Source organism: Macaca nemestrina, chromosome X (assembly GCF_043159975.1).
Source record: "Macaca nemestrina isolate mMacNem1 chromosome X, mMacNem.hap1, whole genome shotgun sequence".
In the NCBI taxonomy this organism is placed as follows: Eukaryota; Metazoa; Chordata; class Mammalia; order Primates; family Cercopithecidae; genus Macaca; species Macaca nemestrina.
Window position 1 is genome coordinate 620,421 of NC_092145.1, and position 14,072 is coordinate 634,492.

Sequence of the window (14,072 nt, forward strand, 5' to 3'; positions counted from 1 at the left end):
GGCATGCACATATGTGAGAGAAAATGCATATGTCTCCCTCATCTAAGGGCAGACCAAGTTAAAAGGCTCTGGGGCAGGAGCTTTCCAGGCCTATTTGAATGATAGCAAGAAAGTCTGTGTCATAATTGAGCGAGTGAGGGATATGAGAGAAGAGAGGTAAGGTGGGATCATATCATGTGGATCCTTATAGGCTACTGTAATGAATTAGGCTGTGACTCAATAAGATAAGACAATTGCAGAGTACTGAGTAGGGGAAAGCCATCACTCTGGCTTCTGGGTGGTTAATTGGGTGGGAAAGAAGGTGGCTCATATCATGTGGGTTCTTGTAGACCACTATGAGTACTTGGGCTCTAACTCTGAGATGAGGACATTGCAGGATAATGAGTAGGGGAAAGGCATGATATGACTTACATTTTAACATGATTGCTCTGTCTATGGGTGGAGAATATTCCAGGTGTATGAGGGACAAGTATGGGAGTAGGGATAATGGTCAGGAGGATGTTACAGTAATATAGGCTTTGAACTGGGCAGGGGCAGGGGAGGTGGACAGATTCTGGATACATTTTGAAAGGTAAGCTGACCAGAGTTGCTGATAGATCAAATGTCAAGTTAGAGGGAAAGAGAGGAATCAGGTTAGATACCTAAGTTTTTGACCTGACCACTTCTAGCTTGCAGTGAGTTTTTTGTGTTATGAAAAGGAATTGAGTGTTTTAGCCTTTGTTTGTATTGTATATATTTAAGGTATATCACATGATGTCTTGATATACATATACATAGTGCAATGATTACTACAGTCAAGCAAATTAACATATCCATCGCTTCATATAGTTACCCTTTTTATATGGTAAGAGCACCGAAAATCTATCCTTTGCAAATTTTCAGTATGCAATATTATTAGTCTTCATATTATACATTACATCTCTAGACTTACTCATTCTACATAACTGTAACTTTGTACCCTTCGACCTACATCTCCCTATTTCCTCCCCCCACTGTCCGTGGTAATCACTGCTCTATTCTTTTTTCTATATATTTGACCTTTTAAAGAAGCCACACGTAAGTGAGATCATAGAGTATTTGTCTTTCTGTGCCTGGCTTATTTCACTTACCACAATGTCATCCAGGTTCATCCATGTTGTTGCAAATGACAGGATTTCATTATTTTTAAGGCTGATTCATATTCTAGTATACATATATATATCACAATTTCTATATCCATTCATGTATTGATGGGAACTTAGGTTGTTTCTATATGTTGACTTTTGTGAGTAACGCTGCAGTGAACATGGGAGCACAGATATCTCCATGAGGTGCTGATTTTTTCTTGAATACTTTTCCACATCTAGTCATTATCATATAGGTTTTCTTATTGCATTTGTTAGTGTGGCGAATTATATTATTACATTATTTTATTTAATTATGCTAACTGAGCTTTGTATTACTAAGAGAGGATATCTTGGCTACTTTTTTCCCATTTTCTCCATCCAATTTATTCCATCATTTGTTTTATAAGTTGCAATATTTGAAATCATATTTTTCTTTTTCTTTTCTTTTTTATTGAGACTGAGTTTCACTTTTGTCCCCCAGGCTGGAGTGCAATGGCGCGATCTCAGCTCACTGCAACCTCCACCTGCCAACTTCAAGCAGTTCTCCTACCTCAGCCCCCTGAGTAGCTGGGACTACAGGCGCCCACTACCACGCCCAGCTAATGTTTGTGTTTTTAGTAGACGCGGGGTTTCACCATGTTAGCCAGACTGGTCTCAAACTCCTGACCTCAGGTGATCCAGCCACCTCAGCCTCCCAAAGTGCTGGGATTACAGGCGTGAGCCACTGCGCCCAGCCGAAATAGATAAATGAGCTTTGGATTCCAGACAACTGATTTCCCTGTGAACTTTAGAAACTAAAGTGTTCTGAGATTGGAAAAAAATATAAACTTCTACTGAGAGACTTCTAAGGGTGTTTAGTTTCCAGCGCAATTTTCCAGAACTTCCATTTTCAGTATAGTGCAAGCTAGGGCACCTGGTCTCTGTCATGTTATGTGCAAATGATAGTTGACTCGTGTTTCTTTTTAAGGTACCCTCACCTGAGTCCCAAGTACAAGGAGTCTTTTGATGTGGGCTGTAACCTCTTTGCCAAGTTTTCTGCATACATTAAGAATACACAAAAGGAGGCAAATAAGAGTAAGATACCTTTCTTTAAATCTCCATTTTTCCTCACTTTTCATACTCTCACTCAGCAAAAATAGAATTTTCCTGAATATATAGTATATTTGGGGGACTAGCCTAGTCTTCCCCTCATTGTCTGTTCTCTCCTCTGAAATTCCCTTGCATGAAGTTTTATTAGATTTAGAACTCAAGATTCAATATAGCAATTACCAGATGTGAACTAACTGCAAGACGGTGTACCTTTAAGGTTTCTTAAACTGTAGCACCTACCATTTCCCATGAACATTCTTAAATAGGTTTATTGTCCTCTGAGTCACAAGAACTGTGTTTTTTCTTTCACTTTCTAACTCTTCTGAGTTGGATAACATGTATCACTTTTCTTTCTTTTACTCTCCTGACAATGCACCTCCCTAAGAAAAGCCCAAAAGATTTACACTCACTATTTGATCTTACTTTGTCGTATCAGTGAGTAGTTGAGCATTCTAAATAGTTAACTAGATGTTGAAGAGCCAGTGTAAGCAGTATGTATAGATAGAGGTGTCTAAATGTGAGGAAAGCATATTTAGACTGTATTTAGTCAAAAGACAATACATTTACAAGTCCTTCATTGCCTCAGATTTTGAAAAATCTCTGCTCAAAGAATTCAAGCGTCTGGATGACTACTTAAACACACCACTTCTGGATGAAATTGATCCAGACAGTGCTGAGGAACCCACAGTTTCCAGAAGACTATTCTTGGATGGGGATCAGCTAACACTGGCTGATTGTAGCTTGTTACCCAAGCTGAACATTATTAAAGTAAGTCTTTATAGGGCAGGCTGAATGGGTGGGAGGGGTTTGCCAGTTGCCAGCACAAAGCACAGTGACCTTCCAGTGCAGTATTATTATATTATAGCTTTGTCATTATCATCATCATCATCATGTGTAGTATCTACATCTCTTTTTTCTCTTTAGACAGAAAATCCATAATGATCTCTTCTGGGAAGTATTAAAACTTGTTTCTTTTTTTTTTTTTCTTTTTTGAGATAGGATCTTGCTCTGTCACCCAGGTTGGAGTGCAGTGGCATGATCAAGGCTTATTGCAACCCCCACCTCCAAGGCTCAAGCAGTCTTCCCACCCCAGCCTCTTGAGTAGCTGAGACTACAGGTGCATGCCACTACACCTGGCTAATTTTTTGTACTTTTTGTAGAGACAGGGTTTCGCCATGTTGCGCAGGCTGGTCTTGAACTCCTGGGCTCAAGTGATCCGCCTGCCTTGGCCTCCCAAAGTGCTAGAATTACAGGCATGAGCCACCGCGCCCGGCCAAAACTTGTTTCTTTCTTTCTAAATCAGAAGGTATTTTCCACTGTCTTGTCTTTATTTTATAAAGGATAATAATATTACCTATTTTACAGAATTGTTAAGAGAATTAAATAAATTAAAGCATTTAAAATGCTTAGAACAGTGCCTAGATCATAATAGGGAATAACCAATTTGGGCTATTCATATTATGATGAATTAATCATAAATTTAACAAATATTTATTGCACAGACTTATGCAGAATTTACTCTCTGAGTCCTATGCCAAACACAGAGAATACATAAAGAAATAAGACAGGACTCTAAATAAACTCTTAGTCTAGTGGTGGTGGATATGTGCTCATTTTCTGTGCTTCCTTCCACTAAATAGAGTCATAATTAAATATAGAATCAATATAAACATGATTGTAAGCATATGGTTTTGTCAACATTTGTAGACAAAACATCAAAATAGTCCAAGATTCGAGTCTGCTTCATAGTTTATTTTATAGTGCTTTTTGTGTCGATAAGATGCCTTTGATAATCTTGACTTCTAAGATATATTTCTACATAGTAGACATATTACTGATGCCTTTCTTTTTCCTCTTTTTTTTTGCAAAATTCTAGGTTGCTGCCAAGAAATATCGTGACTTTGACATTCCAGCAGAATTCTCAGGAGTCTGGCGTTATCTCCACAATGCCTATGCCCGTGAAGAATTTACCCACACGTGTCCTGAAGACAAAGAAATTGAAAATACTTATGCAAGTGTAGCTAAACAGAAGAGTTAGGACAGCTCTTACAGGAGAAAAGGCTGTATTTGTGATCAGATTTTACTTAATGACATATTAGAAAAGTTTTTGCAAATAAGAATATGAAAAATACTGTTTCTTCTGTCCAACTCTCTTATGAAAAGGAACTCTGTATTTTCTGTTAGCCATAAACAATCTGTCCACTGTATTTTACAGGTCTTCCCACTTTTACTTAATTTTCTTTATTTGTATGGCAAACCACTGCAATCCTGAATGACATGGAAAGCATCACGATCTTTTGCCCTTTGCTTGAATTCCTGGAATGCATACATATAAGCTAAATAGATGTCTGCAGTTATAAATGTCATAAGTAGAGGTACAATCTCACCCTGCTCCTTAGAAACATTTCCATACAAATTGCTAAAATAATTCCACATTTTTGCTAGTTTAATATATACATGAGTTTATTTCTGATACAAATAACAAATTCAGAGTGAGCATATCAGAGAGGCAGATTCTAAAAGAATGATTTTTTAAAATCAGCTCTAGGAAGAGATCAAGATCAATTGGTCGTAGAACAGCATTTGACGCCTAGAACTATGACCATCTCATGGCCAGAGATGAGAATGTAGCCTTTGTGACCAGATTATATTATTTTTAAATGAAGAAGCACTCATTAAATAAAACATAATTTTAAAAAACCAGAAACAAAGTCAACTGAATCTTTTATTCATAAAAATGAAAAGGAAAATAAGAAATGTGACTGACCAAAAGGTCTTGTTGTTGTCCATAAAAGGATAAGGTAAACAGTCTTTAGATAATTATAAAACTTTCTGCAAAAGTTAAAATGTTACATTACTATACATATTCAGATTCACTTGTTAAAGTACTCTTAAATCATTCAAATCTGGAAACAAAAGCTGAACTAAACTACTGCTCCCTCAAAGGAGAAACACAAGCATAAGTGCAGCATCTAAAAAGGAAAATATGGGGTTATTTTAGGTTTTGGTGGAAAGGTGGAGTTTAGATAAAATTTAAATGAAGTAGCGTTTTAATAGGTTCAAAGAAAAGTAAGGCAATGAGCAAGTTCAAAGTACTGTCCTTGAAAACCACAGAGTCAAGATAAATGTATAGTGTATGGTTAGGTGGCAGAGAAATGCAATCATGTTGATAACCTTTGAGATACATCCTCTCATCAGCATATTTCAGAATACATGCAATATACTAGCAAGTTACAATTGATAGAATACATTTGAAATGTTAAATGAAATAAGCCAGGCACAGAAAGACAAACACCACATGATCTCACTCATATGTGGAATTTTAAAAAGTTGATGTCACACAAGTAGAGGGTAGAATCGTGGTTACCAGGGGCTGGGCAGAGAAAGAAGGCAGAGGCACTGAAAGATGTTGGTCAATGGGTATAAAGTTACACTTAGGAAGAATAAATTTTGGTATTCACCACAGTTGGGTGACTATAGCAAATAATAATGTAGCATATATTTCAAGATAGCTAGAAAAGCAGATTTTAAGTGTTGTCACCACAAAGAAATAACAAATGTTTATTATGATGGATATGGTCATCACACCTATTTGATCATGATACTGTGTATACATGCATTGAAACACCACATTGTATCCCATATATATGTACAATTATGTGCCCATTATACATTTTAAAATAAATTTTGGAAACCTTCAATTAAACAACTCTTGGTTTAAAGGAAAAATATAAACCAAAACTACAGTACCTCTAAAACAAATAATGATGATGTAAACACTTCATATCAGAATCCATGGGATAAATATAAAGCAGTGATCAGAGGAAATTTTATAACACTAAACACTGCTATTAGTAAAAATAAAAGATTGAAAATAAATTGATTAAATATTGAGCTAACAAAAATATTTAAAATGTGCACAACAATGTGAATATACTTAACACTTCTCAACTCTCTGCTTCAAAATAGTTAAGATGATGAGTTTTAAGCTATGTGTTTTTAACAGAACTTTAAAAAAAATGTCCAAAGGGATGTTGGTAGAGCACCAGCAAAAAACAAAAAGAAACTTATAATAAGTACAACAAATTAAGTAAAAGAACACAAGAAATTAACAAAAAAAGTAAGAATTAACAAAAGAGAATCGAAATAGCATACACCTAGTTAATGAATCAAAATCCTTATTTTTTAAAAGATTGATAATATAGACAAACCACTAGCTACATTAATCAAAATAAAACAGAGAAAGCAAAAATATGCAAATAAAGAATGGGGAAATAACTATTAGAAGAAATTTAAGACTTTATAAGAGACTACTTTGCACACCTCTATGCAAATAAATTTGAAAATCTAGATAATAGAGATAATTTCCTAGGAAAGTAATGATTACCACAAACAACTTTATTAGAGATATAAAAATTAAAGAGATCAATCTTCATAGAAGAAACAGAGAACATTTTTTAAAAAGTATCAAAGAAGAGAGTTTCACAGGGAAATTCTACCAAACTTTAAAAGACCATATAGTCTCAAAGTAACTTTGTGAAACAGTGTTTCTTCTGGAAAATATAAAACAAAATATAAAGAAACTATACATAAACATTACACTCTAATTGGCAAAGTTGTTTCTCAAGGAGATAGGTGTAGACAATTCTGAAACAGCCATACATGTATACTAAGATTGAAAAAATAAGTAAATGATCTATAGGTGGGAAGTACAAATAATCAAGAAAAGAAGGCTAGGATGAACTATGTGGTACTGGATTCGATTCAGAGACATCAGTATGTACTCACGTTTAACTTAATATTGACAGAAGTGAATAGATACAAAAATAATTACACATGTGTATGTACATGAGGCAGTATACATATGTATATTTCCTAGCCCTGTGTCCTGAGAGGGCCTGGAAGCAATAGTACCCTAGTAGCAACTAGCACACCCAGTGCTAAGACCTTGGATTCTAATATCATTCTCCAATAAAAGGAACTAGAGCTCCTTGGAGAAATAACTGATTCTACGACCAGGACAGGGGAAATATGAGATGGACCTGGAGAATCTCATAGTACCAGAAAGTAAGGAATTTAAAAAAAAAAAAAAAAGATGAGGGCATGGCAAAGGGATAGAGGAGTCATCCTGAAAGATTGCCAAATTTGGAAAAATTCCAGCAATAAGATATAGATACTCCTCACCTTCTGATGGGGCTATGACTTGATAAACCCATCATAAGTTAGAAATATTATAAGTTGAAAAGGCATTTAATACCCCAACAAACCCATCATAAAGTCAAAAAATCATAAGTCAAACCATAAGTCCAGATGCTCCTCAGCTTACCATGCAATTACATCCCAATAAACCCACCATAAACTTGAAAATTTGTAAGTAAGCCAAATGGTCATAAGCTGAGGTTTGTCTGTATTGCAGTATTAGAGTATAACACAAAGTATAAAATAGATAAGTCCATAGGGAAACAAATGACTAAATAAATAAATGGAGGAAAAGAGGTAAATCTCCCATTACAGAGGACTTCCAAATAGTGTATGTAGATCTTTCCCACTCAAGCTGGTGGAGCTTCAGTTCTTAAGCTTAGAGTATGAGCTGTACTTAATGACTTGCTTCTAAAGAGTAGAGTATGACAGTTTGTATGGGGATGAGTAACTTTGCAGTAGAGAAACCTGGCAAACACTACCTCAAAACACATGATCAAAGTCAATATCAACAGACAAGCCACATTGATAGTTTGTATCCTTGATATATGTGATGAAAATAGCAGTTTACCTCTGATCTTTACGAGAAAAACAAAGTGATTTGAGAATTCTTATCCCAAAGGACAGGTTTTAAAGAAATACTTTCTTCTTTGTAGTCAACTCTCAGTTATTTCCAGCACAGTACCTCCAATGAATTATTCTTCACTGTTACCATCATATTGTTTGTTTTGTGGCCATGTTCCTGCTAATTAAAACTTTCTAATCAATATCAGAAGGCTGGCAAAGAAAAAAAAAAAGAAGTAGAAACTAAGATTCGTGTTCATCGTGAGTTTATTCCTTTCTCCTTACTGTTGAAATGTTCAAATTCTGATCTAGAATACTTCTAAAATTACCCAATGTTCAAGTGTCATATACTTTTCAATTAACTGGCAAAATTAATCGAACACATATTATGAATGAGATGTGATGTAATGTTGTGAAGGAAACCAGAAAATGTTGAGACTTTGTTCTTGTCCTTTTGACATGATGAAACACTAGTAGAGAAGGTGTCAAAACATCTGCTTAAAATCGTGGTAACATTGGGCAAGTGACTTGACCAATCTAAGCCTCAGGTTCCATTTTTTATAATTTCAACTTTTATTTTCAATTCAGTGGTTACATGTGCATGTTTGTTACATGGGTATATGCATGATGCTCTGTTTTTAAGTATGAATGATCCCATCACCAGGTAGTGAGCATAGTAGCCAATAGGTAGTTTTTCAACCCTTGCCTCCCTTCCTTCCTGCCCACTCCAGTGGGTCCCAGTGTCTATTGTTCCCTTCATTGTGTCCATGTGTACCCACTATTTAGCTCCCACTTATAAGTGAGAACATGTGGTATTTTGTTTTCTGTTTCTGCGTTAATTCACGTACGATAACAGTCTCCAGCTGCATCCATGTTGCTGCAAAGGACATGATTTCATTCTTTTTTGTGGCAGCATAGTATTTGATGTAGGTATATACGTACCACATTTTATTTATCCAATCCTCTGTTGATGGATACTTAGGTTGATTTCATGTCTTTACTATTGTAGATAGTACTATCGTGAATATACAAGTGCAGTATCTTTTTGGTAAAATGATTAATTTTCCTTTGGGTAGATACCCAGTAATGGGTTTGCTGGGTCGAATGGTAGCTTGTTTTAGTTCTTTGATAAATCTTTAAGCTGCTTTCCACTGTGGCTGAACTAATTTACATTCCCATCAGCAGTGTATAAACATTCCCTTTTTTCCACAGCCTTGCCAGCATCTGTTATTTGACTTTTTAGTAATAGCCATTCTGACTGGTGTGAGATGGTATCTCATTGTGGTTTTGATTTTTCTCTAATGATCAGTGATGTTGAGCTTTTTTTCATATGATTGTTGGCCATATGTATCCTTTTTTTTTTTTTTTTTTTTTTTTTTTTTTTGAGACAGAGTCTTGCTCTATTACCCAGGCTGGAGTGCAATGGTGCAATCTCAGCTCACTGCAACCTCCACTTCCTGGGTTCAAGCGATTCTTCTGCCTCAGCCTCCCAAGTAGCTGGGACTATAGGAGCATGCCACCATGCCTGGCTAACTTTTGTATTTTTAGGAGAGATGGGGTTTCACCATATTGGCCATGCTGGTCTCAAACTCCTGACCTCGCGATCTACTTGCCTTAGCCTCACAAAGTGCTGGGATTACAGACATGAGCCACTGCGCCCAACCGTATGTCTTCTTTTGAGAAGTGTCTGTTCATATCGTTTGCCCACTTTTTAATTTGGTTATTTGGTTTTTGCTTGTTGAATCATGTAAGTTCCTTATAGATTACAGATATGAGACCATTATGAGATAGTTTGAAAATATTTTCTTCAATTCTGTAGGTCATCTGTTTAATCTCTCATTAATTTATTTATATTTCAATAGCTTTAGGGATACAAACGGTTTTTGGTTACATGGGTGAATTGTATAGCAGTGAAGTCTGGGCTTTAAGTGTATCTGTCACTTGAGTAGTGTGCATTGTACCCAACAGCTGGTATTTTTTATCCTTCACCTCCCTCCAGCCCTCCCTCACTTCTGAGACTCCAATGTCCGTTATACCATTGTGTAAACCTTTACATACCCATCGCTTAGCCCACACTTGCAAGTGAGAACATGTAGTATTTGATTTTCCATTCCTGAGTTACTTCACTTAGGATAATGGCCTCCAGTTTAATCCAAGTTGTTGCAAAACACATTATTTCATTTTTTTATGGCTGAGTAGTATTCCATGGTGATAGATAGATGATAGATAGATAGATAGATAGATAGATAGATAGATAGATAGATAGATAGAATCTCACATATATATATCACATATAATATATATATATACTATTTTCCTTATCTACTCATCAGCTGATAGACACTTAGGAACTTAGGTTGATTCCACATCTTTTTAATTGTAAATTCTGCTGTGATAAACATAAAAATGCAGGTATCTTTTTATATAGTGACTTCTTTTCCTTTGGGTAGATACCCAGTAGCAGGATTACTGGACTCACTGGCAGATCTACTTTTAGTTCTCTGAGAAATCTCCATACGGTCTTCTGTAGTGATTGTACTAGTTTACATTCCCACCAATAGTGTATTAAGTCCTCCCTTTTCACTGCATCCATGCCAGCATATATATATATATATATATATATATATATATATATATATATATATATATGTTATTTTTTGAGAGACGTTTATCATTCTTTAGGGATTGGCAACTCTGCAGGAGTTGGCAATCTTCTACAGAGAAATAAAGAATAATATTTTTAACTTGATGGGTCAAGAGACAAAATTAAGAATATTATGTAGATGCCTATATCATAAGAAAGTTTTAAAATTCCACAAAATTCTTATTGATGAAATTCAAAATATAATAACAATCAAACACAATCTTTTATAATATGGGTCTACTAATGAGAAAGCTACAATTCTTTCTTGGGAAAACATTAAGTTAGTGTTTCCTATCTTCAAAATCAATTCAAATGTTTATCTGTTAATGCTGATCTATAATGAGATTTCACAGATTTCATTTTTCAAAATATATTCCTTAATGAATGGGTACTGTCAAATACTGACATAAATCCACAAACACATCATTTTTATTAAAATAAACTTTATTTTGTAATATTTTTACATTTACAAAAAGTTGCAAAGATAGTACAGAGAGTTCTGTATCCCCCTCACCCAGTTTCTTTTATTGTTAACATCTTATATAATCTTGGCACATTTGTAAAAACTAAGGAAACAACATTGGTACATTACTATTAACTAAAGTCTCTACTTTAATCAAATTTAACTACTTTTTCCCTAATTCTTTGTTCTGGGACACCATCTAGGTACCACATTATTTTTAGTCATCGTGTTTCCTTAGCCTTCTCTGGTTTGTGACACTTTCTCAAATGTTCCATATTTTTAATGATCTTGACTATTTTCAGAAGTACTGGTCAATGATTTTGTAGAATATCTCTCAATTCGGATTATTCTGATTTTTTCTCATGTTTAGAGTGGTTAGGATTAGACTGGGGTCTGGGTTTTTAAAAGATCACGGAGACTTCAAACTATACTATAAGGCAACAGCAACCAAAACAGCATGGTACTGATACAAAAACAGACACATAGACTAATGGTACTATATATATGTAACCAGTTAGAGGATGTATAGTAGAGAAAACACCACTTACAATAACAGCAAAGAAGATAAAATATTTAAAAATAAACAACAGGAAATATATAAAACCTATACAAAAAGAAGCTTAAACACTCCTGAAAGGCACACATTAAAACTTAAGCATATGGAAAGGCCTCCTTTGGTTCTTGGACAGGATGACTCAACTACATAATACATCAGTTCTCCATAAGTTAACTTATAAATGTATTGCAAACACAACAAAAATACCAACAAGCTTCTTTATGGACTTATATATGCCAAAACTAAGTTCATATGAAAAAAGAAACATGAAAGAATAGCCAGGAAGACACTAAAAAAGAAAAATCATGAGGAGGAATTAGCCCTACCAGACATTAAAATATACAATAAAGTGTCTTTAAGTAAAACAGTGTAGTGCTAGTGTACAAATAGACAAATAGACTCGTGAAATAAATAGAAAGTTCCTAAGTAGGTCATTTGGTATGAAAATTTAGTTTAGGATAGACAGCATCTTCAATCTCTGGAGCAAATATGGGCCTTTTAAGAAATGGTGCTGAGACAAGAGAAAAGCTATTTGTAGATGATAAAATTGAGGCAAAGAGAGGTTAACAAACGATTCAAGGTCATTCATTTAGTAAGTGATATCAGTATAGCTGATATTTGAATCTAGGCAATCTGACTCCATAGTCTATGCTTTTGATCACTAGTCTATGATATTTTTGCTGTGCCACCCCTCTTATTCTTCAAAACTCAGATCAGAAGTTGCCCTGTTATAAATGTACCTGTATCCTCACATAGCATTACTCATCCATTCCTCAATATACCCTGTAATTGTACTTACTTATTTTGCTGAACCAGAGGGATAACTTGAACAATAACAGATATTGGGAAAGCAGATTGACTTCTGGCTAGTTTTGTTGGTGGCAGAGAGGGATAGAATATAGAGACCAGTTTTGGACATAGTAAGTTGAAGGTGATAGCTGAATATGCAAATACAAAAGACGAGGAATGCAAGGATGATTCAACATATGCAAATAAATAAATGTGATACATCATATCAACAGAATGAAAGATCAAAAACCATCTGATCATTTCAATTGATGCTGAAAACACATTCAATAAAATTTAACATCACTTTATAATAAAAACTCTCAAAAAACTGGGTGTACAAGGAACATACCTCAATATGATAATGCCTTATACAACAAACTCATAGCTAGTATATTGAACAGGGGAAAACTAAAAGCCTTTCTTCCTAAGATTGGGAACAAGACAAGGATACCCACTTTCACCACTGTTATTCAACACAGTGCTAAAAATCCTAGCCAAAGCAATTAGACAAGAGAAGGCAATAAAAGATATTCAAATTGGGAAAGAAGAAGTCAAATTATCCTTGTTTGCAGATGATATAATCTTATATTTACAAAAACCTAATGAGTCCACAAAAACTGTTAGAACTAATAAGCAAATTCAGTAAAGTTGCAGAATACAAAATAATACATACAAAAGTCAGTAGCATATGCCAAGAGCAAACAACCTGAAAAAGAAACCAAAACAGTAATCCCATTTATAATAGCTAAAAATAAAATAATAAACTTGACCAAAGGAATAAACTTGACCAAAGAAGTGAAAAATATCTACTATGAAAACTGTAAAACATTGACAAAACATTGATGAAAGAAAGAAAAAAAGAAAGGATATTGCATATTCATGGTTTGGAAGAATAAATATTGTTAAGATATCCATACTACCCAAAGCAATCTACAGATTCAATGCAATCACTATCAAAATTCCAGTAACATCTTCACAGAAATAGAAAAAATAATTCTAAAATTTATGTTAAACCATAAAAGACCCAGAATAACAAAAGCCATCCTGGGAAAAAGAACAACACTGGAGGAATCACAGTACCTGACTTCAAATTATACTGCAGAGCTATAGTAACCAAAATAGCAAGGTACTGTCATAAAAGCAGACACACTGACCAACAGAACAGAAAAGAAAATCCAGAAATAAATCCATGCATTTACAGTCAACTCATTTTTTATAAAAGTGCCAATAACATACATTGGGAAAAGGACAGTCTCTTCAATAAATGGTGTTGGGAAAACTGGATATCCATTTGCAGAAAAATGAAACTACCCCATATACAAGAATCAAATCAAAATAGGTTAAATAATTAAATCTGAGACCTGAAATTATGAAACTACTACAAGAAGACATTGGGGAAACATACCAGGGCATTGGTCTGGGCAAAGATTTCTTGAGTTAAGACCTCAAAAGCACAGGCAAGCAAAGCAAAAATGGACAAATGGGATCACATCGAACTAACGAGCTTCTGCACAGCAAAGGAAACAATCAGCAAAGTGACATAGAATGGGAGAAAGTATTTAAGAATACTCATTTGACAAGAGATTAACAACCAGAATATATAAGGAGCTCAAACAATTCAATAGGAAAAAAACAAATAGTCCAATTTAAAAATGGGTAAAA

At 34.7% G+C, this 14,072-nt stretch overlaps 1 protein-coding gene across 2 annotated transcripts in view; it reads left to right on the plus strand.

Moving 5' to 3' along the window:
- LOC105468345 (chloride intracellular channel 2) overlaps positions 1 to 8,823 on the plus strand; it is an 84,252-nt gene extending 75,429 nt beyond the window's left edge. The window contains exons 4-6 of one of the 2 annotated variants that reach the window (XM_071088685.1): positions 2,074 to 2,180; positions 2,782 to 2,963; positions 4,072 to 8,823. In XM_071088685.1, the coding sequence (XP_070944786.1) occupies positions 2,074 to 2,180; positions 2,782 to 2,963; positions 4,072 to 4,233 (451 nt within the window). In that variant the 3' untranslated portion in view covers positions 4,234 to 8,823. The remainder of the gene's footprint in view (positions 1 to 2,073; positions 2,181 to 2,781; positions 2,964 to 4,071) is intronic. The other variant, XM_071088684.1, reaches the window with a different exon arrangement.
- Positions 8,824 to 14,072: the final 5,249 nt, after the last annotated feature.